Source organism: Nothoprocta perdicaria, unplaced genomic scaffold, assembly GCF_003342845.1.
Source record: "Nothoprocta perdicaria isolate Ctin4 unplaced genomic scaffold, notPer1 scaffold_72, whole genome shotgun sequence".
Classification (NCBI taxonomy): domain Eukaryota; kingdom Metazoa; phylum Chordata; class Aves; order Tinamiformes; family Tinamidae; genus Nothoprocta; species Nothoprocta perdicaria.
This window is the reverse complement of record NW_020455999.1, coordinates 104,808-130,501: the sequence shown is the minus strand read 5'-3', so window position 1 is coordinate 130,501 and position 25,694 is coordinate 104,808. Positions and strand designations below refer to the sequence as shown.

Genomic DNA, 25,694 nt, shown 5'->3' with positions numbered 1-25,694 from the left:
AGCCTTCTTATCCTGCACCCACTGCATACTACCAAGGGCACTGGCGCCATCCTCATCTTCAAAAGTGGTTGCACTTTGTTTATGCCACATTCAGACCGCAGGTCCTGGGATTTCACCAAGATCCCTTGATCACTGATTGGGCAGCACGGCCACTTATCCACACCCTGGGAAACGCAATAACAGCTTCAACCACGATTCATCATGGAAATGTATCACTAAGCACAAGCCGTTTCGGCCATCAGCGACTGCATGAATACAGACACGGGCTCTCCCTGCGGATGTTTTTCACTGCTGCTCCCTGCAGTTTCAGTCTCAGCTGCCTCCTCTTCTCCTACAGGAGAGCTACAGGATTTTGTCATCCTGAAAATCCCTACTCACCATGGCTGCGGGGACATCACCATGAGAGCAGTCAGTGGAGCCAGCACGAGACATGAAAGCAGCAAGTCAGAACAAATACCTTGAAACTCATGGCCTGGAAGCATCATCTCATCTGTTCTCTGGCTGCTTTTCACTGTTATTTCTGTTTAATCATCCCAGTCTAAGCCTCCAGCAAGCACCGAGGGGCGCAGGAGACCACAACCAGACACCAAGTGGAATCCAGAGCAGGGGCCATGTGAACCGAAACGAGCAGGCGGTTGAAATTCAGCTTTCCGAGGAAGAAGGATCTGCTTGGTACCTGCATCTGGCACACGTGCTCCCACTACACTTTAGAGGCAAGTCGTCCCGACAAAGGGTATCATGCAGATGAAGCCTCTTTTCCCACTAGAGGAGTGGTCGTGGTTTGGCAGTGGCCCAGGATTTCAGTTTTCAAGGCATTAATGCCACTCACGTATTTTATCTTCTTCCTCCCTGATCCTAATTGCATCGAATGATTTGCCAAAAGGCAAACATGGACAAAAACATCACAAAAAATATAAACACGCACACTGGAACATATACCTACAGATGTACTTACAAATAAATAGTTACATAAATACTGAAGTATTTACGTTCATTAAAGCATTTCAAATACTTAAAAGACTAGTAATTATTGTATTACTTATACCTAAATGAAAATATTCTTTCACAAAAGAGGCACGGAGAGCTCAGAATATTGCTGCTAGCAACCCAATGTGGGAAATAATGCCTGGCCGATGCAAAGCGAAGCGCAGCGCTTGCAACGAGCGCTCAACAAAAGTATCTGTGTGGATGTGCTGGATACAAACCCCTTGAAGAAATCCTGCTTGCTCAGCTTTCCTGACTGCACCAGCTGATATAACAACTGGCCCATGTGATCCCTGGTGATCTGACTCCTCTCGAGCGTGGACTCCACTCCCACTCGCACGAAAACAGGCAGCAGGTTCTGGGCGCTCAGCTCCTCCACGCACTGCATCGCTTCCTGCTCGGACAACACAGAGCGTCACGGACTGGGTAAAACATCGAGCCCGGTCAAAAAGAGGGTGTTGGGTTACATGCATTAGTGGCCCAGGAATTACAAAACATACTATGTTAAGAAGCCAAAATTAAACGGGTCACTTCTGGAGTAAAATTTCCTCTTTATAAAGCATCTGTCTTCTGACACATGTATTTTGTAACTTAAGCCAATAAAGCACAGGCTTTCAAAGCAATACTCAATGTCATACTTGAAAATATCTCCACTGTTGTCAGTGCAGATCTTCAGCTGACCCTCTAGGTTCAACCCAGAGGGTCTCGGTGGGCTTTCTGGCCAGACTTCTTAGGTTATGCCTTCAGCAAGACCAGGCAGCCCCAGATGAATTTCTGGAGGTCTTAGATGGTCTTTTTCCATAGGTCGTGAGCTTGGCGCTCACCCAGACTGGTCAGAGCACTAGACGCAATGGACAGATCATGGTGTCCAGATGTTAGATTTTCAAATTTATTTCAAAAAGAAGAAGGACTGGAGGCTCCTTTCTTAACCAACTAATCTGATCTAGCAGCCCTCGGACTCCTCTTGCTGAGGTTTGCTCGACCTGCAGACACTGTGAATCCAATTGTGCCTTTCTGCAAATCTCCCGATAACCTAAAGCATCAATCTTAAGAATCTTCTCTCTTTTTCTAATTTTACCTGGAAGCAATTTAAAACACAAGCAATAGCTCTGTATTTAAGGTGCCAAATCAGAAAGTCCTGGCACCGTCCGTTCAAACTTGGCAGGGTTTTAGATTTTTGTTGTTGTTGTTCATCTAAAGATTAAACCAATCACCTTTGCAGCAAATGTAACATTTCTTGCAAAGTCCCTGGACATGCAAAAAATCCATTTACAAGGGAAACAAAATTGTAACCTTTAACGAGGAAATGAGGACAGCTGCTCAGTAATTCCCAGTGTTTATGAAAAATACTGTGGAGTAGTTTGTTCAATATTTAGTATTGCTTCATCTGCCTCTGGATCAGAACAGCACATGCTTTGGTAACTGAATGAAAACCTCAGTTTATTTTCCCATTAGCTTTCCTGCTTCCAAAATTGCTATTATTATGAAGTTGCTCAGTGATTCATGACAGCTACACATACACCTTGCTACTTAAAACACACAAAATGGGCTATTTTCCCCATTACTAACAGGAGCACAAAACAAAGTGGTGAGACAACCGCCTCAAACTACCCCTGGAGCTGTGGCTGTCTGGATTTTAACAGGTAGCATTTTCATTACCTCTGGAACTGGGTGCTTATAAAGACACTGTTCTGGAGAAAAAAAAATACTCAAAGGCCCATGGCTGCAGACCTCTCCATGCAAGGTTTTCATTTTGCTTACCTTAAAATCATTAATATGCAAGAACTCATCAATGATAGATTTGCATTTTCTCTCGATTTCCTCTTCTGATAATGAAGGCTTGTCTTGTACGGGAGCTGGGGGCGCTTCTGGCTTGGCTGGCAGGCACGCAGAAAGAAGAGAGAGTTGGGAAAGGAAAATCAGCACCGTTTTCAATAAGACAGTCTGGTAACACCAGTCACCTGCTCCTTGTCCTGGGGCTGTTCCTGCCGGCTGGACTGCAGCAGTCAGAAAAGCAGGATTTGCTACGCTGACCAACAGGATGCTGATTGGGAAGCAGTGGACCCCGAAGAAACCAGTGTAGAGTGTTTCATGTCTCATCACTGGTTCTAGATACTCCCTCCCTTTATATGAACCCTCTATATTTCTGTAACTCAACCTAAAAAACACTTGGCAGTGGCACAGAATTTAACACCTTCAAGTACTCTATCAGCACTAAGTAATTAAACTCCAGGCTGTTGCAGCACACTACAAATCTCCAGCATGGTGACTGGATGGGCAGAGATCCAAAGCAATCTCCTGATCACATCCTCACATCTCCAGGGGAGAGGAAACCCCAAAGACCCCCCCAAAACCACCGTGGGTCCTTGGCACACTTTGCTCCCACAGCAATCCATGCCTGGGTCCAGTTTTGCACCTTGGGACCATTCACACAGTCACTTTGCTGCTCTGGCCTGCCAAGGCTACATCCCAGGGACGTGGTGACCACGGGAGCTGGACCCAGGCCTGTTTCCATCCTCTCATCGTGTCCTTCTCTGCAAAGAGTTGGTGATTCGCTAACACAGACAAAATCAGATCTCCCACAAATAACCTGGAAGATGTGTGATTCCAAAGCTTCTCCTAACCTATTTTACATCCTGATATTCCTCAAAGCACCGTGACTTATTCCGGGAGACAGATTTTAGATACATGAGATTATCTGAGAAGATGCTCCCTGGCTTTGGGGATGTCCATCCCAGAAATCAGCTGCAAAAGGAGATGAGTGGAAAAGACAACGATGGGACTGGTGTTTAGCAGGTAACTTCTGCCTCCTGACCTTGAGGAAATCTAAGGAGGAGTTGGTGAGAGAAGCTGGTGCTAAGCAGCTTCTAAATCAACTGTGTTGCACACCTTCAGGACACAGATTCTAGCAATCAAAGCCTGATGTTCTGCCACTGCGGGCCGAACATCCACATGACTGCAGGGAGATCTGTCACTTCTACTGATCAGTTCTCCCACAAGCTGCTTCACATGTTCAGCAGGACTTGTGCATGTGCTCCAGCCCTTGCAGGAGGGCTGCTTACCAGGCTCCTTGGCCTTGCTCCTGTCGGCCTCTGAGCTGTTTCTCTCCACCTCCATGCCGCCCGTTAACTGCTTCACCGTCTCCAGCATCTCTCGCCGCTGCTCCTCTTGCGCCTGGTTGTCCAGCAGCAGCTCTTTACTGCTGCTGCCTCGAAGGAAGGTGTTTGGACGGGAGAGCGAAGGTGGGAGAGGTTTGTCATTCTTCTCCCTGCCCGTGCTCCCACGACTAAGGAAGAAAAACACACTCAGTGAAAAGGCTACGGCACAAGAACACCCTGCTGACGGTGCTGCTGGCGTTAAAGACACTGATTAGCTGAACACACAGGAAAGCACCGGCAAAACAGCACAGCAGCAGGTGTGGGTGTGTTTACAGACCACTTCAAGAGTTAATCTGTTATTAAGGGTTACTACATGTTGCATGCAGTGAGCTGGAGAGCTCTCCTGCTGAACTGCCAGGCAGTGTGTGACACCGTGGGGAGACAAGAGCAAGGCTGGACTTGGCTAATGGGATGGGGTCTGAGCATTTGAGAGCCTTGCTAAATCTGCACCTGCTTTAGGTGTGTTTCTTCTGGATAAATAAACCTCCTGATTTGGTTGAATTCCTGACCACTGAATCCAGTCCCTATATGTTATCATTTATTAAGAGTTATCAAACTTATAAACCACCAGTAAGTCTATCTTTTTACCTAAACGGTGACTGATAAGTGGAAAACTAAGACACTCATCATGACTGCTTTAAAAATCAAAGCAGAGGCCTTTCCTTTGGTATTATAAAAGACGGATATGTTTTAAGTTAACTCAATAACAGAGGGAGAAAAGATGCGGCCATTCCTGGAAACAAATCATTCAAAATCTCTTCTATCAGTGCACTAGGAATTGGAGCAGCAAGGGAGAAGCACAGGTGTGTCAACAGGGGAAGGGGAATGTCACCAGCAGTCTGAACCTTACCTAGTTAAGGCCCTGCGAGAATCTAACTCTGAGGATGCAGATGAGGCAGATACGGATGAGACTGGAGGCTGCAGCGCAGAAAATCTGTTCAGACTAGTGGCACTTGGTCGTAAGGAGTCTGCGAGATTGCAGAGACAACACAGGGATCAAGGACAGGGTTGGTGGCAACAGGCATCACAAAACTGTTTAAGCAATAGCTGCTGTTCTCAGAGTGATGGGGAGGGAAGGGAAAGGGCTGATCCTGCCCCACTTTATCGCTGCTTGTTAGACATTCAGCAAAACCAGATGCACTGGATTTGTTGGTGACACTAGGGTTGAGCATATACTCCGCTTTTCTTTTGGGACTGGCTTGGAGTTAAGCTTCAGCTGCTGGTTCTGCTGGGATGCAGATGTATCCCCACCTCCTCACCCCTTCTTGGCCCCATTCCCAGCCCCAAAACTTGGCAGGAAGAGCGGGTTCCCTCTGACTTACCCATCTCACTCGCCTTGGCTCCACCACTGCTGCCCTTGCCCCAGCTGCCCAACTGGGCTTTAGGCACAAGCTGTATCTTCTCATCTATTGTGGGCTGTAAAATGCATCAAAGGGAAAAATTTACATTATTTTATACATTGGGTAGTTTTCTGCAACAACCCCAGGATACTTGCTTTAGGAATCAAAAAAAAAAATGTATTTTTAACGCACTCTTGGGACACCGAACTCTAGTCAAAGACAGAGGACACATTCAAGTGCATCAGAAACAGCCTCTTCCAAAGTGTGAGATTATTCACCTTGTCTGGGAGCTTTTGGCGATTAGGAGCAATGGAGCTTGGTAGAGGAAAAAGCACAGTACTTCAAAAATGTTTGCAAGAAATAAACTGTCTCTGCTGTTCACCAAAGCCAGCAGTGGGCACTGCTCTTCTCATGCGACCCGAACCTTTCGACCTTGAGTGCTGCCAATTGACAGATTGGGAACGTTTTGTTTTAAATTTGAATGTAGCATCTCCATTCACTCTTTCACCGCTTAATAAAATGCAGCTTTTCAAATCAGAGTATTTACAAGTCACTAAAAGCGTCCCTGTGAGTACTTGGAAACATTTATATGTGCTGCTTTTCCTTGAAACAAACAAAACAAGGACATTTAGAGGAGGACAGCATTTCTCTCTCTGTGTTTTATTTACATACATTATAAATTTTTGGAATTTAAATTACCAACCCGCTGGCCCAAAGAGCTTTTGAGCTGCAAGTAGCACAGCAGGTTTTGCTACATACAAGGATGCTGCCAGGTGACATGGGCGCTCTTGTGGCTCTGGAGGAGCTTTGCACTGGTACCTACCTTGGTGATTTTAAGGAACTTGGTGGGGTCCAGCACTCTGCTGTTCTTTGCCCCTTGCACAGTGTTCCAACCGCCTTCATCGACCCGCTGGACACCTACCGAAAGACAGATGTGCTTTCCTGTAGCTCCTTATCTGCTGCACACAAGCAGACTGCACACAACCATCTCCAAATTCAACACAAGGAGCGACCGAAGGCGGTGCAGCTGGCTAAGCCCCTGCACAATCCTATGCCAAAATCATCTCTCAGGGCATTTCTTTGGACTGAGCTCACAGACCTGCTTTCCTTGACTTTATTATTCTAAAATAGCCTTGATGTAAGCAACAATATTTCTAAGGTCAGAGTTTTGTAGTGCCGCTTCCTGCTTAAGGAAAGTTCCCTCCGCACTTCTCTCAGGGGCCATTTGACTTCTACCTTACTCCTACTTACATGGCAATGGGTGTTTTAATGTTTTGCCAGTGGCGACTCACTTTAAAATTATTCTGTACTTTGACAAGATTATTTCCAGCCTTTCTGGAAGGAAAGAAAACCTTTTGATCATTTCCACTGCCAGCGGTGCCTTGCTGCCTTACTGAAACTGCCGAGTCCAGATAAAATACGGGACAGGGTTTAACACTAACATGAGGGAACGTGATGCTTCAGGAACAGAAAAAAAGATGTAGTTTGCATGAATAAAACTTAAATACTATTGCTCTGGGATGTTTATTTCTACCAAGGGATTTGCCCCAATTGCCTCCCTGCCAATCCATAGCAAATCTGTTCCACTTCCAGCCTCAGCCATAACCAGGCTCCAAATCCCTCCTCTTCATTAAATATAGGAAAAAAAAAATATTTTAGGTGGTATTCTGACTGTGGCCCTTGAATGTGCAGCACTGAAAAGAGCAGCCAACTTGACTTTTACTTTACCCGGTCTCCTCTTGTCTTTGGTCATGAGTTGTTGGACCTTCCTCTGTTCTTCCTGCTCTTCAATCTTGGCTTCTTTATGAATCTGCTCAATGGTCTTCGGGCCCTGGTCTGCTCGCCGCGAAACCCAGTTGCACTGGGAAAGCAAAAAAGCACAAATGCAGCAACTACTCCGAGTGCTGCACTCCCTGCTCTTGCGGGAGTGCATCTCCAGCCCGCTGCAAAAGGCAAGGGGCTCTTTTCCTTATTTCAGTGGGTACGTACCAGCCTGAGGTCTATTACGTCCTGAAGCATGAACCGGATCCTCGAAGATGTTTTTCTCTCTTTCACAATCTTCTCCATCTGATTAAAATACTGGTCCATGCGAGGCTACACAAGAGAAACCACATCATCAGCAAACCCCAGGAGAAAAAGAGGACGTGCCCTTGGATGGGCCCAAAGGATCCGGGCACCCGTATGTGCTCTCCAGCAAAGCAAGAGCTGGGTTTTGTACTCCCTCACAGGTGAGATTTGGGCGTGCACAGCCCAAAATCACACCAGCATTACACACAAGTTATGCCTTTTCTTCTAAAAAAAGTTATGGTGTGATGGGTTTCACATCAAGCTGCACTACAGACACGAAATGGCACCGTAACTCAGAAAAGCCTTCATTAGGTCCAGGTTTTACTTGCCAAACTCTTAAACTTCAGTCTTTTTTCTTTTTCCCCAAATGGGGGCTCCAGCTGTTTTCAACAAAAAGTGGCAGGGCAGTTTTGTAAAAATAAAGTATTTCCCACTCCCTTCATTAAAAACTAGCTAAATCCTTTTCCTTGCACTTCAAAAAAAAAATACTATTAAAAATCAGTACAGTCCTGCTCTGGAAAGTTTCAGCTATGACGGTAAATGTTTCCAAAGGAAGAGTGTCAAGAAAAATATTTTAAATGGATTTTTTCCAGAAAGTTTAATTATAACTATCACCAACACTTCAGCTTCAGTAAAAACATGTAAAAAAAAAAAAAAAGTCTCCCCCTTTCATAGGAAATAAATAAAAGATTCACATTCAATCTTGATAAAAAGAACAAATCACAGCACCCAGGACTCATCTAATGGGACCTTAGCTATGGCTCAGAAGGCGAATCCTGGTTTCTTCCCAAAGCACATGGAGAAATTGATTCCCACTGGTGCCACCTTCCCAGCTGCATCGATAACGGGCACTTAACAGCGAAAGGGATTCAGCCCAGGGCATCGGTGGAAACTGCCCTGTTTCAGTGCATGATTTGGGAACCTGCTCTCAGGAATCAGGACTGAACGGCTGTGATCCGTGCGCCCCGGGGAGGGAGCTCCCTTCCCGTGCAGCTCACAGCAATTAGCTCCATGTGCTCCCAGAGCCGAGGCCAAGCCTGGACTCAGCTTCCAGAGCCGAGTCCAATCCCCAATCTCTGGCAAAACACCGGGCTGCTTTCGCATCCTGAGCATGGCTTTGTGGAAGGCCGAGCACACGGGCTGTGCAGGCTGAAGCTCATCTAGCACCAGAGGCACTGTGTTACATGGACACAGGGTAGGAAACGGGAGGAACGCGGAGCTGCAAAACATCAGCTTCCTCGCAGCAGAGCTGGAGGTGAGGGCACGATGTTTCAGCGGGGAGCTCAGGCTGCTAAGCACATTTTCATCAAACCCGAACACTCCTTCAGTATTGCATTTCCTGGGCAGTAAAATCCCTCAAAAGCAAAGAGGCCACTTTAACTCCTTAAGATATTGGAACCTACAGGCAAGAGGTGAATGTTGTTTGGAGAATAACTCACGGCATTTGTCAGTCACTCATGACCACGAACTCGGATGAAATATGTGGAAATATCTGTAAACATGTAGCAACTGGGAAACATTACTGAAAACGATACCGAATCTATGACAAAGGGGCTGAGAGAGCAGATGCTTTCCCAATGCCGTACAAAAACTCCCTATGAAAAAATAAATTCTGAATAAAAAAAATAAACAAAAATAGCACATGCTCAATTTTTCAGCCTTGTCCAGCCAGGCTTGTTTTTCATCCTAGGTCCTGCCCTACCTTTGCTTTCTCAAAGTCCAGGTCCTTGCCAATGGTAGTTAGGAGGCGGCAAAGGCACTCAAGGGACTCCTCATCGTGGTTTTTCAGCAGCTTTACCACGCAGTCATGCATGATGGCCTCCGTGAGCATTTTGAGTTTGAAAAGTTCACCAATGAATTTAATATTCCCAATAGATCTCCGTCGAGCTTTGTCCTTGGCCTCCTCCAGCTCGTCGTGGAGCCGCGTCTTCTCCTCCGGCTGTAAAACAGAAAGGGAACTCTAGAAAGCACAATCACAGAGCACAGCATGCTTGAAAAGATCCAGTTCTGCATTATAGGTGCTTTTGCCTCCGTTTATCTGCTTTCTCCCAAAAAACAAGGAGAAGCTCTTACAAAAGCATCAATCAAGGAGAATATTTTTTAATATACTCAGCTGCAGTGAGAGGGGAAAAGTCTGCAGAACTCCAAAATCTCCCCCAAATCAATGGCATTCTTCAAAGAGAACGTTTTCAGAGGGACCTCTGAGAATTTAGAGGGGGGAACATCACTCACAGTGGTAGCAGCTTCAAGCTCTTTCTGCTTCTTTTCAAAGACGTCGTCGTCAGCTTTGTCTTTTTCAAATTCCTTCTGGCAGCGATTCAACAGCAGCTTGCGGAAGTTTACGGTGCTCCCAGGCTTGTCTGCCATGGGTACTTTCAGCTGCAGGACGAGAGAGCACTGGTGAGATTGGCCATATCCCATCAATTACGTTTTATTTTGCGCTTCGTGTTGAGCTCTGCAAGGCTACAAGGCTACGAGAGTGAAGCACCAGGTCACAGTTTCCAGTGGAGTTTTACATTTCAGTTGGAAAGCCGTGCTCCAAACTTGGCTGGCACCACTTCTGCCTGGAGGCAGATTGCATTTCCAGCCACGGGGTCCTTTAAAATGACATACAGAGTAAAAAATATTCTTGTTATGCAGTGAAGACTCTGGAGTCACCGCTCTTTCGCTCCGTGTCGTGGCAAATCACACAGAGGGAAGAAGTGGTTGTTTTGTCCTAACTTCAGCCTCCAAAGACGGGCTGGCCAAGGCTTGGCTCAGCACCTTGGGCTCCCCTTTCAAACTAGAGAGAGAAATTGGACTTTCCAAAGATGACTCACTGCATCTTGTGACCAGGCAGAGCTAAGTGCTCGGTGTCCTTAACTCCAAACAACACGTCACTCGTAAAGCCTGCAGGCATGGCCAAGGAGCGTACGAGAGCAAATCTCTGGTGTAAATCAGGGTTTAAATTCAGAAGCTAACATTTAACTCTGCTCTGGCCACATTTCTGTAACTATCATTCCGTTTATGGGGATAAGGGGCAACCAGGGGGGCATCCACCCAAAAGAACTTCCCGTTGACTCTTGCCCCTCTTACCGTTACAAGACATCTACACATGTTTGCATAGGCCACCGAGAAGCTCGGCTCATCAATGGCCTTCTCAAAGACCAGGTCAATGACTCCTTTCAGCCTCTCTTCTGTGTCTACGGTCAGGTCTGTTACTTGCTTCATTAGCTGATTGAACATCTGGGGCGTCAACTTGTTTAAGATGCTTCGTACCTTGCGGAACAGCTCCTGAAATGGCACGGAAAGGTCAGTGCAGAGCTCAAACCAAGCGAGTGGCAGCTTTCAGAAATGAGCCAGCTGCTTCTTGAAGGCAAGCAGGACAGACGCAGCTTGGACACACTCATCCCACCACAGAAAACACTTGAACTGAAAGCTAAAAAAGCTCATTTGATATTAATTTATCTAGAAGAGGTGGACATCTCGCTCACAAGAAGTGATCAACCTTTCCTACATTTACTTCAACACAGACTGTTTTTCCTTTTCTGCCCAGAGGGATAATTAGGTCACAGGGCTGCTGCCACTCCTGAGAACAGCATTCCCGTGGCCTTGACCAATATCCCACCCCATTGTCCAAGTTTCACCACCAGGCAAAATATTGCCCACGGAAAGAGGCTGGGGAGAAGCACAGAGAGCGTTTGAGCCACGGCGCTCTGGGGACAGGCAGGACCAACCAAAGGAATCTCACCGAGGAACCTCAGCAATGCCGAGCTCCAGGACAGAAGCATAATTTAGACGAGGATGAAAAGCAAGTTGTGTGCTACTGGTTTGAGGTTGTTTGTTTTAGGATCAGGACAGAAATACTCCAGTAAAAATAGCAATATTAAAAACATATCCTAGAAGAGAGGTAGTAGGTTGTCTGGTCTATTTAGATGCCCTTGATTTATATGTTTGCAAATTAATCTCCAGAGCAAGAATAAAAACAACAACAAAAATCAAAGTAGGCCAAAGCTGGGATTCAAATTGTGTTTCAGGTGCCCTTTTTTACTGCCTTATACAACAGCAAAGGCAAATCACAGTCTTTCTCCTGGCAAGGCCAACTGCTGTGCTCAGAGAAGCGGTTGCTAAACCCTCACCTGCGTTTTGACATTTTCTGGGTCCTCAGTTTGGTTTTCTCTTTTCAGGCTGGGCTTCCAGGCGTTCTCAGCCTTCTTGAGGTGGACGTCCTCCTTCACGCACACCGTGATGATCTTCCTGGGCTCTCGCCTCTGGCCCGGCTGAGATCTCCTCGGTCCAACATTCAACAACTAGGATAAAAACATTCCTTGTTATACCCCCTTTTACCCACGCATCTCAAGAAAACGCCCTGGGGGCTCAAGAGAACCCTTGTGAATAGCAAGGTCGTCCATCAGCGATGCATCCTATGGGTTTGAGGATTCCCTCCAAGGTAACACAGTGGTCCAGGCTGCTTCCATGCATCCATGATGCTTCAGGTACTGCTTGAGCATGGCCCAACTCAACCCTAACCTATCAGCTAAGCTCTCAGAACTGTTTAACTGAGACATCATGGTGAAGACACCTTTACAGACCCAACAGGCCCTTCAAAAGTGTGTGTCAAACACTTTTGCGCTTGTCAAACACTTGTCACAATTAAGCAGTATGTTTTGATAAAGCTGTTCATCTATTACTAGGGTTTTACTGGAGCTGAGAGCACAGGAGAGATTTGCACCAGTTGTGCCAGCGAGAGGGTGCAACACGCACCCAAGGCTCATCCTTCGGGTCCTCCCCAACAAACGCCAAACACAGTCGACGCGGCACGAGCTTCATTTCCCCCCCCAACACGCTCCCATTTCTGAATTTGCTTACTAGAAAGGCCCAGCCTCTCCAGCCTCAAGCACAGGAAGGTTTTATCCGCGACACAACCCCGCGGCGCCTGTGGGCCGGCTGTCTGCAGAGCCCCTTGCAGCCCTGGCAGGGAGACGCACGGAAAACACGCGGCAGAAACCAAAGCACGAGACGGGAAGGGTCGCACGGCGCCGCAGCCAGGCTGGCCGAGGGCTCATCTCGCCCGGCACTCGGGGACAGGTCCCAAGGACCCGGCGAGCGCAGGCGGACGGAGGGGACGTGACGCCGCTTCCTCGCACACGGGCCCACAGCCAGGCTCAGCGTCTGCCCGTGGGGCGAGGAGCCCCACTCTGGAGGTGGTCGCTTAGGCAAAAGGACGGATGTCGAGACCCCTTGGAGCATCTCCTGGATATCCGCATGGGACAGAGGGAGATGCGGGCTGGGCGTGCACTGGCTTCCTCAAATGCGACCGTCTTGGAGCCCAGACCTTTAAACGCCATGAATATTTGCAGGCTTCCCTCACGACTGCACGACTTAACACCTCTGAAAAAACTTAGTCCAGGCTGGCTGAATGTTCGATTCCTTTCAAAAATCAGTGAATCGATGCAGTCTCTTGAACACTCAATAATACAAACATCATAATCTTTTAACAGAAAACTCTTTCGTTGTTGTTCTGAATTTACAAAGCAGCAAGAGAAGTAGGCGCCTGAGTTCACATCCAGCCTCCTTCTTTGCAACCCCGTCCCTATAGATAATAATGCAGCAGCACCTGCAATTAGAGCGCTCCGCCTTGCACTGAAATAATGTTCTCCACCAAAAGCACCACCAAATGCTTACCAGATGCTACCACATTCACCCAAAGTACCCATCTTGTGGGTGAACAGGGGGAAAAGGCAAGCAGAGAGCTGCCGAATCCTCCCAGGAACACAAAATAAGGTGCCATTTACAAAAAGACCCTGACACTTTTCCCAGACACACATGGGAACAACACGTGCAGACGTATCCTGCCTGGGGACTGGTCTATTTCTGTATTTTTTTACATCTTGTTAACAAACAGGTTGCACTGATCTTTAAGTTTTTGTCTGTATCAAAAGAATTCTTCTCCATTGCGTTTTGTTCCCGTCTAAACACACTCCTTGGCTTGTTTGATTGGACATTTGTTATTTCTAAAAACAGTCATACAACATCTTTATTTAAGAAAAGAGATTAAAAAAAAAAAGAAAAAGGAAATAAAGACTAAAGACAAAGCCAAAGCAGCAAAACACGAGACTCATGTGCTGGAAGCTGGTTAGCGCTGAGCTGCTCGCCGTTATTTCACGGACAAGGAATAGGCAGTGGGTTTTAATGGTTTATGGGCATGGCCTGCGCAGCGGTGGGATGACGGAGCAGACGGGGAGCAGCTCTGGCCACGCTCTGCGAGCGGGTGACAGGGTCTGACGCCGGGCCGGGCCGCAGGCTCGTCCTGCGCCCGCCGAGCTCGCTGGCCGGCGGGTTCAAGCAAAACCCTCCTCCAAGAACACGCCAAGAAAGGCTCCGCTCCTGCGAGGCGCTCACGTGAGATGTGTGTTATGTGCCGAGTGCTCCAAATGAACGAGGTAAGCGGCACTTACCTTTTCTCCCCCTTTCCACAGGTCTGCAAAGTGCAGACCCTCGCGGATGCCGCTCAGGCCAACGTCCCAGCATGCCCTCAGCTGGTGCTGTCCCACCCACCACTGAAGACTGCCTAGAGGGGTACAATGCAAGTCTTGTTTCGTTTTTTTTTTTTTTTTTTTTTTTTTTTTTAATTTAAAAAAAAAACAAAACAAAACATTGTTGCACCTTTTTGTAAAGTTGTCCATTAGCATTGTTTTTTTTAAATCAATAACAGGCGTTACAGGGGGGAAAAAAAAAGATAACTCTACAAAAAGGTGCAAAGTTTGGGGAGAAGAAGGGGGATTTGGCTTACCCCTATTGGCAGGTTCCTCAATGGTGGGTGAGGCGAGACCAAGAGAGGGCATGCTGGGGAACCGCACCGAGCCAGGGAAGGCAATCCAGGGTTGCTCTGCACTTTGCAGGCCTGCGGAAAGAGAAAGAGCGACAGGGACGTTACCAAAGTGGCGCGAGGCCGGGGACACTGAGCGCACGAAAGGCCGGCCGGGGCCGGGGTACAACCTGCAGCCCACTGCGGAGTCGCTAAATATTGGAAGCGATGTCCAAGCGCCAAGGTGGCGGGCCCGGGTGGTGCTCTGGCCCAGACTGCGACACCGAAGCCACTCGACGGCAAGGACGCGCGCCCCAGAACCGAGGCGCCGGCCGCGAGCCCGCTCTCGGCACGGAAACGTTGCGGCCAGGCCAAGGCTGCAGCCAAACCGCCGGCTTTCGCTCCGAGCCTCCTGCAAATCTGCGTACTTGGAAGTGAAGGTTATTTTGTGAGCTCGAGTCAAAACCGGTTGTTTTGAGAGAGAAATTGGAGCTGAGATTTATTGGGAAGCTTCCGTTGCTCGGACCACTCGTCCCCTTGGGAAGCACCTCGCTTCGAGACACCCGTGCCCCGGGAAGGAGCTACAGAAAGGCAAGGACAGACTGAGGGACTGGATTTGGGGGGCCAGACAAAGGCAGCTTCAGGGAAAAGAAGGAAAGGTGCAAGAAAAGCAGAAGATAAGGAAGGACAAGGAGGGACGACGCGAACGAAGCAAAGCGGCCAGTGGAACGATAGGGAAAGCAGGAAAACAGGCAAGCAGCTTTGGTTAGTAAAGTGTATTTGCTCTGCTGGCATAGGCTATAAGACAAGTTCCTATGAGGATGCAGGCTAACACACAGCCCGTACCGTATGAAAAACATGTGCTCACACACGAGCCACTACCTGGATCTCACGTGGAAATGCGTTTCCACATATTTCTTGTGCAAGAGAAGGGAAAGGAGGACGTTAAATCCATCTGAGACCAATACGTACCATTAAAAACATACACACTGCCTTTTAACTTGCCTACATTTTGACCGCCGAGCAAACATTAACCTTGTGCTGAGGCTGACAAAACCAGAATCATAGGAAGCATCTGAGGATGTCCCAAAACACGAGGACGGACTTCACCAGTATTAAGGCCAGGTTTGGAATTAGCAAGGTGGGGAAAACTCACACTTCCAGACACGCTTCTTCCCCCGGAGGTCTGCCTCCCAAAATCAGCGAAGGCTGGCGTGAAGTCGGGGCCCCGAGGCAGTATCCGAGGGTCCAGGGTTCTCAGGGGCAATTTGGGCTGATTGACCTAGGGACAGAAGCAGCAACAAAAGCCGGTCAGCGCCCGCTGCAGCTGGCGCAAATTCACCCGCGACCGCAGCCCCTGCCCGTGCTGAAGCATCGCCCATAACGAATAGTTTTAATATCCAAATTAACGCTTTTAATGACTTGACTGTGCTATATGTAGCCACACTCATACTGAAAATCTGCATTTAATCTAAACCATGCTTTACGCAGGTGCTATTGTGAAAATCCACAGCAGGGCTACGCAGGGCTCAGAAACGTTTCGAGGCTGAATGTAACTTATAGAGGCTAAAGCAACAGTGACGTGTGCCTGTCTCCTGCAAAAGGAATGTGACAGGCTTCGTTCAGGATCACAAAACTGTCGCCTTCCCTCAAACAAATGTCTTTTGTGCTAACAGGACAGATGGCTGACCGAGTGCAGGAAGCTCAGTACAGCGAGAAGCTATCACAGAAAACTAGTAGGTGGATGAAAACATTTTGGGAACATCGCTGTGTACTCCAGTTTGTCTGTGCATGAAATTCAGAGTAGAAACGTTTCTGCACATTAAGAAACGCCCATTTCTCCAGTTCTTCCTCAAATCTTAAGGGTTACATCCAAAGTCATAGAGTACATCACTGTGGCTTTGCTTAAGTCTCCAAGGTTTGGAGACATTATCTTAAGCGTGATTAACAACTTGGCATAACTTAATTTGGACAAAAGCCATTCAAAGTGCTTTGCTTTTTAAACAGCCTGTGAGTAGTCATTAACCTATGATGTCTTTACTTGAGCAGTCTCATGTGAGAGCCAAGGACTGCCCGTGCTGGACAAAGACTGTGGTCATAAAGACGGTCAAGGAACGAAGCACGCATTGACTGATGCCCACACAGAGTTATTCCTCACAGCATGAGCAAAATCACGTGGCACCGGGAAAGTAAAAACCATCCTTTGATTAAAAGCAGTCTAGATGGAGATGTGTAGTCAGTAAATGATTTGCACGCACCTGTTTGATGGGCTCTCCTCTCACCTTGTCGAGAACCACATCGCTTATGGGCGGCAGCCCTTCTGGCTTCTGGATGCAGGCGGGCATGAACTGGAAATCCAGCAAGAACTCCCGGTCGTACTGCTTCTTGCCTTCGGGATCCAGGGGCTTCCACTGCTCTATAATGACAGGAGTTGACTGAGATCCACAGAGAACAAAAGCAGCTCCGCTCGTGCTTCCATAAGGAAAAAGTGCAGGCGAGCTGCGAAGCTGGCAGCTTTTTGCCTATTGATCTTGAGTGCTCACCAGGCATGGGGACGGGAAGACTTTGCCCGACACAAACCCACAGCCACGTTAGTGCAAGGAAAATTCCCAGCTTGTAGCCTAGGAGATTTTCTTTGCTGGCTGCAGGTTGGGAGTTGGAAAAGAAACTTCCCCTTGTGCATCAGCCAGCTTGGCTCATCCAGCCCCTAAGCACGTTTTTATCTGAAGGAGAACATCTGCAGGAGACATCTCCTTTGGATCTTACTGATGCCAAATAACAGGGCTCCTCTGCTAAGACGCTCTCCTGTTTCCTTATTTTAGCCCCTAATCGCTCGGTTTAGGTCTCGGGGTACTGAGCATCCTCGTCCCAGCAGAGGCTGCAACCGGCAACTTCTTCCAAGTGAAGAAAGAGCTTTAGTGACAGTGAGCACAAACCTGCAAAAGCGGCACGAGCCAAAGCTTTCCTCTCTGAGGCTTCAGGAAAAAAGAGGGGTGGATTTAGCTGGCTAGCCAGATCCTAGGCCAGCAAAAATCCCAGGCCAGCATGCAAAAAGCCCAACCGGGAATAGTTTCCATGGAGTTTCCTTCTCCTGCAAAGCTCTTTACATGCAGTTACAATGTGCAAAGCAGGGGGAAAATGTCGCTGGCAGCCTGCAACCGAGTCAAGGATGGAAGAGATGGGCATCCAAGTCTTCCACTAATGAGAAAACCTCATAGCTTGGAAAGAGAAGACCCAAAACAGAGGATTGCTACAGCAAGAGCTCTGGTCCACTCTGCACATTCAAGAGGATCAGCTGAAGACCTTGAGCCTTGTTAAGGGACTCGCGGAGCAGTCCAAAATCATTCCCACTGTGTCCACGGTTTTAGAAAGACATGTGATGAATTATGGAATAATTTCCAGATGTGCTTAACTAATAAGCAGGTAGGCAAGGTTAAGTGCAGTGTCAACCATCAAGAGGCCTCCAGGCTTCCTCCTACAGATACAATTTGGCCAAATGAATAAGAGAAAAGCGATTCAGGTAAGAGCAAAGCTGCAGAGAAGTAGCAGCAACACCATAATCACCTAATGGGGGTGTTTCCTCCCCCTATCATCTCTGCCAGGCTCTCAAGGTCTTTCCTGATTTTGTTTTATGCTCTTAATTTCTAACCTCCAAAGAAAACAATTTATTTGGAAGAAGCACCACTTGAATAATAAAGGGTTTCAAAATTGGTAGCGACTCAAAGGTAAGACAGTCTCAAGGTCTCTCTTAATGAAGTGAATTTATAGAGGGTCAGGACAATAAATTAAGTATCTTAATGAATAACAACAAGAAAACCCCTTAGGTAGACCATATATAATGTTAACTAGCACCAAAAGTGTCGCATCCTCTGAGCCTGCACTTAATTCTTTTACCACAGGAACCAGATATATCCGCAGCTTAACAGCAGAGTCTGGATTGCAAATAATATGCATGACTTCTATTTTCCTTATTCTCCTGGAAATTTGAAGATCTATAGAATTGCTTAGCCAGATAATTAAATATACATAAGCACATAGCGCTGGTTACTTAGTACCCAATTAAAACTGTCATATCTCTTATTTAACAAGTACGCCTGCTTACACGGAAGCAGTTAAGTTTCCTGGATCATTTTCACCTGGTGATCAGAGGGCACCTGATTCCTCCCCATTCCCAGGGGCAATGTGAGCAGCAGAGGGGCTGCTTTCCTCAGCACACTCGGGCTCTCCAGGCTCCTCTCCTTGTTGCTAGCAGCAGGAGCAAAGCAATTTTCCTCCCGTGCTGCCCTTAGAAGGTCCCACCAGGCCTGGTGGCCACCAGAGTGTGGGGGAAACCTTTCCCAACCCTCACGGCACCGCTGCAAACATCCTTTTCTCCTCCGGCAGAACGTGAACGGATTGGTGGGTCTTTGCGGAGGAGGAAAGCACAAAAACAAGCGAGGATGTGCAAGAGCCCCCCAGGGCCTTACCTGGTTTATACTGGTACACTGGCCCTTCACTGGAAGTCTCGGTGAAGCCCGAGTTGGCCTCGGTGCCCTCGCCCTCGGAGACGCTCTCGGCGCCGTTACGGACCGGTTCCGCGTCCTGCTCTCCATTCTCCTCCACAGCTTTCACCTTCTTAACTTCGGGGGCGTCCTTCTCCAGTGGGAAGCCATGGTTTGTTTTATCTGGTTCAGATTCAAGTACTTTGTCACCTGAAAGCTCCTCTTCCACTTGAGGCTGAAGCACAGGTGGAAACACAGCGTTAACGTAACGTTTGCTACATTTAAACAAACACCCGCCAGAATTCCAAGCCCACGAAGCTGCTCTTCAGGGACATTCAGTGCATCTTGCTCATAATGAGAACAGATATGCATCTTCAACAGTGACATATAGGTCTGCAATAAAGCCCTGGGTAACAGGATGGTTTATTGAAAGCCCTGTGCCTCATTCTCGGAGATAACAACCGCCACTAATTAACGGGGACTGAGCAGCATCACCCGCACGAGTCAGCGAGAGCAAGGGGGGAAAACAACCAGTAAGCCCTAAAGCACAGCAGTGCAGAGCAGGAGCGAGCAATGGAGCCTGCAAGGATAACCTGGCTCTTCCCCTCTCCTGGAGATCAGCAGCAACCTGGGAATCACCCATTCCCAGCAGGGAATGCTCCAACGAGCTCCTAGATCCGCTTGCCTGCCTACCTAAGAGCACTGCATCCACAAACTCTTTTTGCCTGGTGTCAAGGGAACGCCCTGTGAAACCGCTGCGTTCTTTGAGGGCATTCAGTCTCGGTGGAAACGGTCCAGGGGACCGGGCTGCCCCCGTAAATGAGCAAGGGAGTGCAGAGAACGCACAAACTCACTGGCGCAGCTCAACAACCTGCACACTGGCTTGCAAACAAGCACAGAGGGATGATGATTATAATTTTCTTATATTACCCAACTGTCAGCTTTCCTGTTGAACACAGTCCAGCCATCACGGTGGGATATGGGAACAACTGAACGAAAAAAGGTCCTATCCAAGCAGTGCCGGAGCCAGCCGGGAATTCTGCACAGTTTTAGGAAAAGCCAGAGGACTGTGTCACCCCTTACCTCCACCTCCACCTCCTCAGCCTCCTCCGTGCCCTCAGTCCCATCTTTTGGTTTCTTCCACGTCTTTGGTGCAGTGAGAGCTGTTGGGGCTGCAATGCAAGCGGACAGGCGTTACCCTGGGGTCCCTCTCGCTGAGGACGCGGACGGACACGGCCGCTTTCTGCTTAAATGTGGAAAGAGCCCCATGGTTACAGCAACGTGTGGCACCGTGTTGGCAACCGGGCTCTCCTGCAGTACAGTTTCCAAGCAGGTTAACTGCACCACAGTTTGCTCTCAGTAGCCCACTGAGGCAAGGAAAACACCATAAAATATTTCTAAGGTTAGCACTGGTTTACTCAGATCACCGTTCTCCCCTCTCTGAAGGGTCAAAGATATCACACAACATATTAGGAAGAGATTAAAACATTAATCCGACAAGGCTGCCACTTGTTGACAGCTTTGGCGCTTCCTCCTTTGCTTCCCGCAGCGATCAGGCCATTCGTGGAGGTCTCTGCTCTGAATTCGCCAAGTCCCGTTGATAAAAACCGAGCGGATTAACGCCAGCACGGGCAGCGAGCTAAACTGCTCCGTAATCAGTGTGCGCCTCGGCCAACAACCTGCACGGTGCTGGAAACCCCAAAGGAGCATTGTGAAAAAAGGGCAGAGCTCCTGCTGCGCAGCACACGCTCAAGAAGAATTCCACTTTCTATCCTATTTCCAGAGAGCGTAAAAAAGCCTCTTAGCCTTTAGATCTAGAGGAAAAAAAAACAGCAACACGGCGCCTTCTCCTTGGCTCTGACATTCAGCATCCGCCTTCTCCAGCGTGCGGCCAGGAGACGGGCAATTCCTCGCGGTGCTGGGAAGGACGCCGGCGCCGACACTCGCCGTTGGGTTGTGGTAGTTCAATCTCTCTTCCTCTCTCCAAGGAAGAGCTGGAAAATCATCACTGCAAACGGTTAGCAGGGAAATGCAACACGGCTCCTCCTCGTTATAGGTGGCGGAAAGCACAGAAATCCAACTCGGAGCATTTCGCCTTCCTTGGGTATCCTGCGGTCACGGTTCCAAGTGGTTTTAGGCAACTTGAGAAATAGTTGTTTCTTGGTAGCTAAAACCAATATACTGGCTAACGTGTGCTGCCCAGTCTAATGAAACCAAGCATTACAATTAATCTGCTGCTTAATTAAAACCCCCAAATGCTGTGTGCAAAGAAGAAAAGTAACAATAATTTAAACTCCAGGACATTATAAAGCAGGTGGTAACGCTGCAAGGAGATTGCAATGAACACGAACCTCTTATTCAAGCTGGAAATGCTCAGGACAGCTAAACTATGGAAATATTTTACGTGTTTTGTTAAGGGAGAAAAGGTATTTAAAGGATGCATGACAATTAAAATAACCTCATAGCACCGTTAGCTTTTCTGATATAGGAAAAGGAGCCCCCTTCTTCATCCTCAAGTGCAGCACACCCAACCACGAGGCCGAAGGCTTACCTGGGACAGGGCTCTTCCTTGAGTTCAAACTCGGAGACTCCGCACTCTCCTCCACTTGCCCATCTGCTTCAGTCTCTTCCTTCTTTTCGGCATCTTTCTCCTCTTCGCTAAGAGCAGTTCTTGTGCTCTCCTCTCCTTCCGAATCCCCCTGAAGAGCAGGGAGGGCACTCGGAGACGGAGGAGGAGGTGGAGAAGGAGTTGTAGTGGTCACAGCAGCAGCAACAGAAAGAGGAGGAGAAGGAGAAGGAGGAGGAGGAGGGGTCGGCGGGGGTGTCGGCGGGGGCGAGGGAGTGGCGGGAAGCGCCACCGGAGCCGGCGCCGGCTCCGCGTCCGCGGGAGGCGCTTCGGGGCTCTCCGCTTCCACAGTCAAGGGCGCCGCTTCCTCGGGGGCTACATCCGCCACGCTCTCGGGAGCCGCCACGCTTTCGCTAACTCCGTTCGTTTCGCTAATTAGGTTAGTACTAGCAGTCACGGGGATATCACTAGATGCTACAGGAGCGGGCTCCTCGCAGGGCTCGGCCTCGGCCTCTTCCGCCGGCGAAGGGGCCGCTGCGTCCGCGTCCGCGCAAGGGGCGCCCGTGGCTACAGGAGCGGCCTCCTCTTTGGGAGGAGGCTCCCGGCTCTCCTCCGGATCAGCTGTAAACGGGGGTTTACTGGGAACAGCCGCGACGGCGATGGCGGGAGGAGCGGCAGGCGCCACCGGAGGCGCCGGGCTCGGCGAGGCGGCAGCGGGAAGCTCCGGCGGGGCCTCCGCGGCGGCGGCCTCGCTCGCCGGGCCGCCGAGATCCTTCCTTTCCACAGCAGCTTCTGGTCTGAGCACTGGAGAAGGCGGCTTTAATACTGGGTCTGGTTTTGGCTTCTCTTCTGGGAAAGCAGAAAGAAGGTCAATGGTAGAAGAGCCGTCATTCCCCCCGCCCGGGCCATCTCCACGGCCACCCGCCCTGCGCACTGCAAGCTACTCAGGACGCTCACAGGAAGAAAGCAGCAGCTTCTGAAGTTCATGTTTGCCTCTGGCAAAGTATTTTGGGGGTATTTTGGGTATTGCCTCTTTGCGATCCAGGCTAGACTGGAAGCACGAGGTCAGCTCTACAGGTCCTCTAATCATGGACCGCTTCCTGTAGCCAGCGCACGGAGAGTCCTCAAGATTAAAATCTTGCTGAGCTACCTCCTGGGTATCTCCCCTCCTTGAGTCAAGTGGGATTACTCAAAAATTAGTTGAAATGCTTAGAAAAAACATTGAGACAAAAAAAAATAAAACACACATCAAAAACACACAATTGCATCTTAAAAAGGCATTTTAGATGCTTTCCTCAAAATATCCCTTATTTGAACGATGCTTTAGCTACTGGATAGAGGCAACATGAGCAAAATTTCTACAGAAAAGTGGATCAGGAGAGGATTGCAGAGAAATTACAGGTAATCTGAAAATTCAGGCAGCGGTTGAGAAGTAAAGACATTAGAAAATCTGGATGAGTCTCAGCAGGGCAGACGCCTGCCAGCCCCTCCATGCAAAGGCATCGGAGCAGCGGGACGGGGCTGGGTGGTCACAGTGGCTGGGAAGATGGGCCCGAGCGCAGGAATTCGCCTGGCCGGGTGGTGTTTGCCCAAAAATAATCGCCCCGGGCTCACGGCCATTTTGCCATCCTTTGTCCCGAGCTTTGCAGCACGCGGCGCTAAACCGCTGGGCAAGCGGGGCCCCAAAGGCTGGCAGCGCTTCGGGTTTTCACGTTCATTTGTTTTCCCCCAAACTGCAGTGTGTGTTCTCCACGGCTGATATATCTCAGCTCTTGGAAAGAGGCTTGAAAAAAAAAAAAAAAAGGAGAAAAAAAACCCAAAGCTACTACTGCAAACATCCCACGGAGCCTGCACAATCTCCCACACCAAGCAGAAGTTGACAGTGCTGTTTTCGTGCACAATTATCCCATATTCCAAAGGCCACAAAAGACCAGACCCAAAGTATGTGCTGGGATCAGCCTGACCTACATTCATCAGCAATATCCCTGCATTGCAGCCCTTGAGGACCGGCCATGTATATATGCACTGGTGGGACCCTATGGTGCTGACCGTGCCCAAATAAGCCACTTTTGGAGCTATTCTGGCAGGAGGGGGTCTGTGCCCCCCCACGCCCCAGGTGAACTTTGCAGCCTGGCAGCAGCTGCTTCCAAAGCAGCGAGGGCCGACGGCCGCTGCTCGTCTTGCAGGAAAAGCGGGCAGGTTAAATGCAAACCCAATGCCCGATGCCACGGCCTCGCTGTGTCTTAAAGCACAGAAATAACCGGGGCGGATGATGATCAGCAGGAAACACGGGCCCGAGGCGAATGAATAGGGCGAGCGCTGCCCGTGGTTATTTATAACTGCAAAACGAGCAAAATTAGAACGGTGGCTGCGTGCCGGGTGGCGGCGGCTGCGAACGAACACCCAGGCTGAAGGGCACGGGGAGGCTCGAGCCCCACAACGAGCCGGCGACGGGGACTTGGGGGAGGCAGCAGCCCTGGTGTCAACATTCACCTGCTGTCTTGGCAATGCAGCTCTATCGGTGCCTATTTTTATTGGGGGGTTATAAAAAAGAAGCATCCCCAAGGCACAAAAGGAATGAATGAGAAGCAGTTCTGCTATATGCGTTTGTAGACATGCCCTTAAGCCAAAGGCTCCAGATAAGTGTAAGTAATTTTAACGCTAGCCAAACTGCCCTCATCATTAACTTGTTCTGTCCCCGTGCCCAGGGCACGGTCATGTTCTTTTTCACCTACTTCTTGCTCTCTGATGGAAGTAAAGGTCTCTCCTCCTATGTAAAGGTGCAGGTTCGGGGCTGGACCAAACACTGGACTATCTGGGATGTAAATGAGATAAACGCACCAGCCATAAATCCAGGTTAAAATCCTGGTTTATTTTTAAGCGGAGATCACTTACTTCCCCCGTTTACTTACATGTGCGTATAAAGGGATTAAGTTAAATCGTGGCACGTGGAGGGAGCAGAGAGGGAAAACTCCCTCGTCTAGGAAAGCAGAATCTCTCACACTTGCAATACTGCAGTGGCAAAACTGCGACAGGGCAAAATGGCCCTTTGCAGAAAGGCATAAGAGAGGGACCTGAATTCAAATCACTCAGAGTTTATTAAAAATGGCATAAAGCTTCTTGGGTTAAGAGTGTTTTATCCTCAGTGCATCCATTCTTGAAAGCTAGAACGTGGGTGAGAGGAGCTTCATGTTTCTAGGGGCTCCAAAACAGCATTTAGGAAGAGAAAGCTTTAATAAAATTATTTTTAACCAGCTTCACGTCGGCAAATTTCAATTAATTCCCTTAGCAACGCGTTGTTAAATGTTCCAGTGGAGAAAGAGGGCTCCCTCCCCTCCTATTGCTGCTTGTCTCCACACCAGAACCAATCCCAACTAGAAAAGAGGAATAAAAAGGAAATTAAAAAAGACTAAAAATACCAGGGAGGAAATATCCAGCCACAAACCTTGCTTCGGGCTGCTCGTTGCAGTGGTGGGGGCACCAGCACCGAGATGGGGGCTCTCCACAGTCCCACATGCCACAGGGCTGGGCTCCGGGACCTGGCTGGGCACCTGCTGGGATATGAAGTATGAAAAAGGGTGATAATGAGCACAAAAACCAGCAACGGGGAGTGAAAGCAGGCGAGGGCAAGAGAGAAAAGAAAAGCAAAAAGCTGAGAGGGGTAAAGAAAAGAAGATATCCAAACTGTCTGAATAAACTGAATAAATGCACGGGACAGGGAAGAAGGAAAAAGGTAGCAGGAAAGGGGGGAAAAGAGACAACTACTGTTAGCGACAGCAAGAAACAGGCAGTGCTGCACAGTTATTAACACACTTCGGATTCCGAATGCTTCTTCCAAGAGCTGGTGAAATGCTCTTCAGAGTGGTTCAAAAGTCAGGTACAACCCACAACCTACTCAGCCTCTCCATGATTTCAGTGTCTTTTTTTGGGCTCCGTTCTCAGCTTATGAGGAATTTCCAACAGCTTCGTTGTTATTAAATACTCTGTATTCGTAGAGCTACAAATAACTCCACCGAACTCGCTCATGCTTCCAGGCAAAGCACTTCTGCGCAGGGTAGCAAACATCGACTCGGGGGGAAGATCTGAAGGGAAACATTTCCATTTGGGAAATACCTTGAAATACAAACCCGGAATCACAAGAAGAAGAAGATCTGGTTAGATTGAATTCCTAAGCCTGCAAATGACCCAGCTTTTTGCACGTGGATGGTCTAGCTGGCAACCTACCTGCACTGACTGAAGACCTCAGAAAAGAAGACCCTCAAAGCTTGACTGTCAGAAATTCAAGCAAAAATTATTTCCCCTAACTTCTTC

The 25,694-nt window shown here is 48.7% G+C and overlaps 1 protein-coding gene across 1 annotated transcript in view; it reads right to left on the bottom strand.

Moving 5' to 3' along the window:
• Positions 1–25,694, bottom strand: part of EIF4G3 (eukaryotic translation initiation factor 4 gamma 3) — a 60,008-nt gene that overhangs the window by 8,899 nt on the left and 25,415 nt on the right. Inside the window, exons 11-29 of the mRNA XM_026050952.1 lie at positions 24,829–24,937; positions 21,369–22,232; positions 19,901–19,989; positions 18,803–19,052; positions 16,595–16,752; positions 15,493–15,618; positions 14,322–14,432; positions 11,668–11,838; positions 10,625–10,822; positions 9,782–9,928; positions 9,252–9,488; positions 7,472–7,576; positions 7,211–7,343; positions 6,306–6,400; positions 5,465–5,558; positions 4,993–5,110; positions 4,047–4,270; positions 2,746–2,861; positions 1,206–1,378 (exon numbers count right to left, since the gene is read on the bottom strand). Coding sequence (XP_025906737.1) covers positions 1,206–1,378; positions 2,746–2,861; positions 4,047–4,270; positions 4,993–5,110; positions 5,465–5,558; positions 6,306–6,400; positions 7,211–7,343; positions 7,472–7,576; positions 9,252–9,488; positions 9,782–9,928; positions 10,625–10,822; positions 11,668–11,838; positions 14,322–14,432; positions 15,493–15,618; positions 16,595–16,752; positions 18,803–19,052; positions 19,901–19,989; positions 21,369–22,232; positions 24,829–24,937 — 3,518 coding nt within the window. The remainder of the gene's footprint in view (positions 1–1,205; positions 1,379–2,745; positions 2,862–4,046; positions 4,271–4,992; positions 5,111–5,464; positions 5,559–6,305; positions 6,401–7,210; positions 7,344–7,471; positions 7,577–9,251; positions 9,489–9,781; positions 9,929–10,624; positions 10,823–11,667; positions 11,839–14,321; positions 14,433–15,492; positions 15,619–16,594; positions 16,753–18,802; positions 19,053–19,900; positions 19,990–21,368; positions 22,233–24,828; positions 24,938–25,694) is intronic.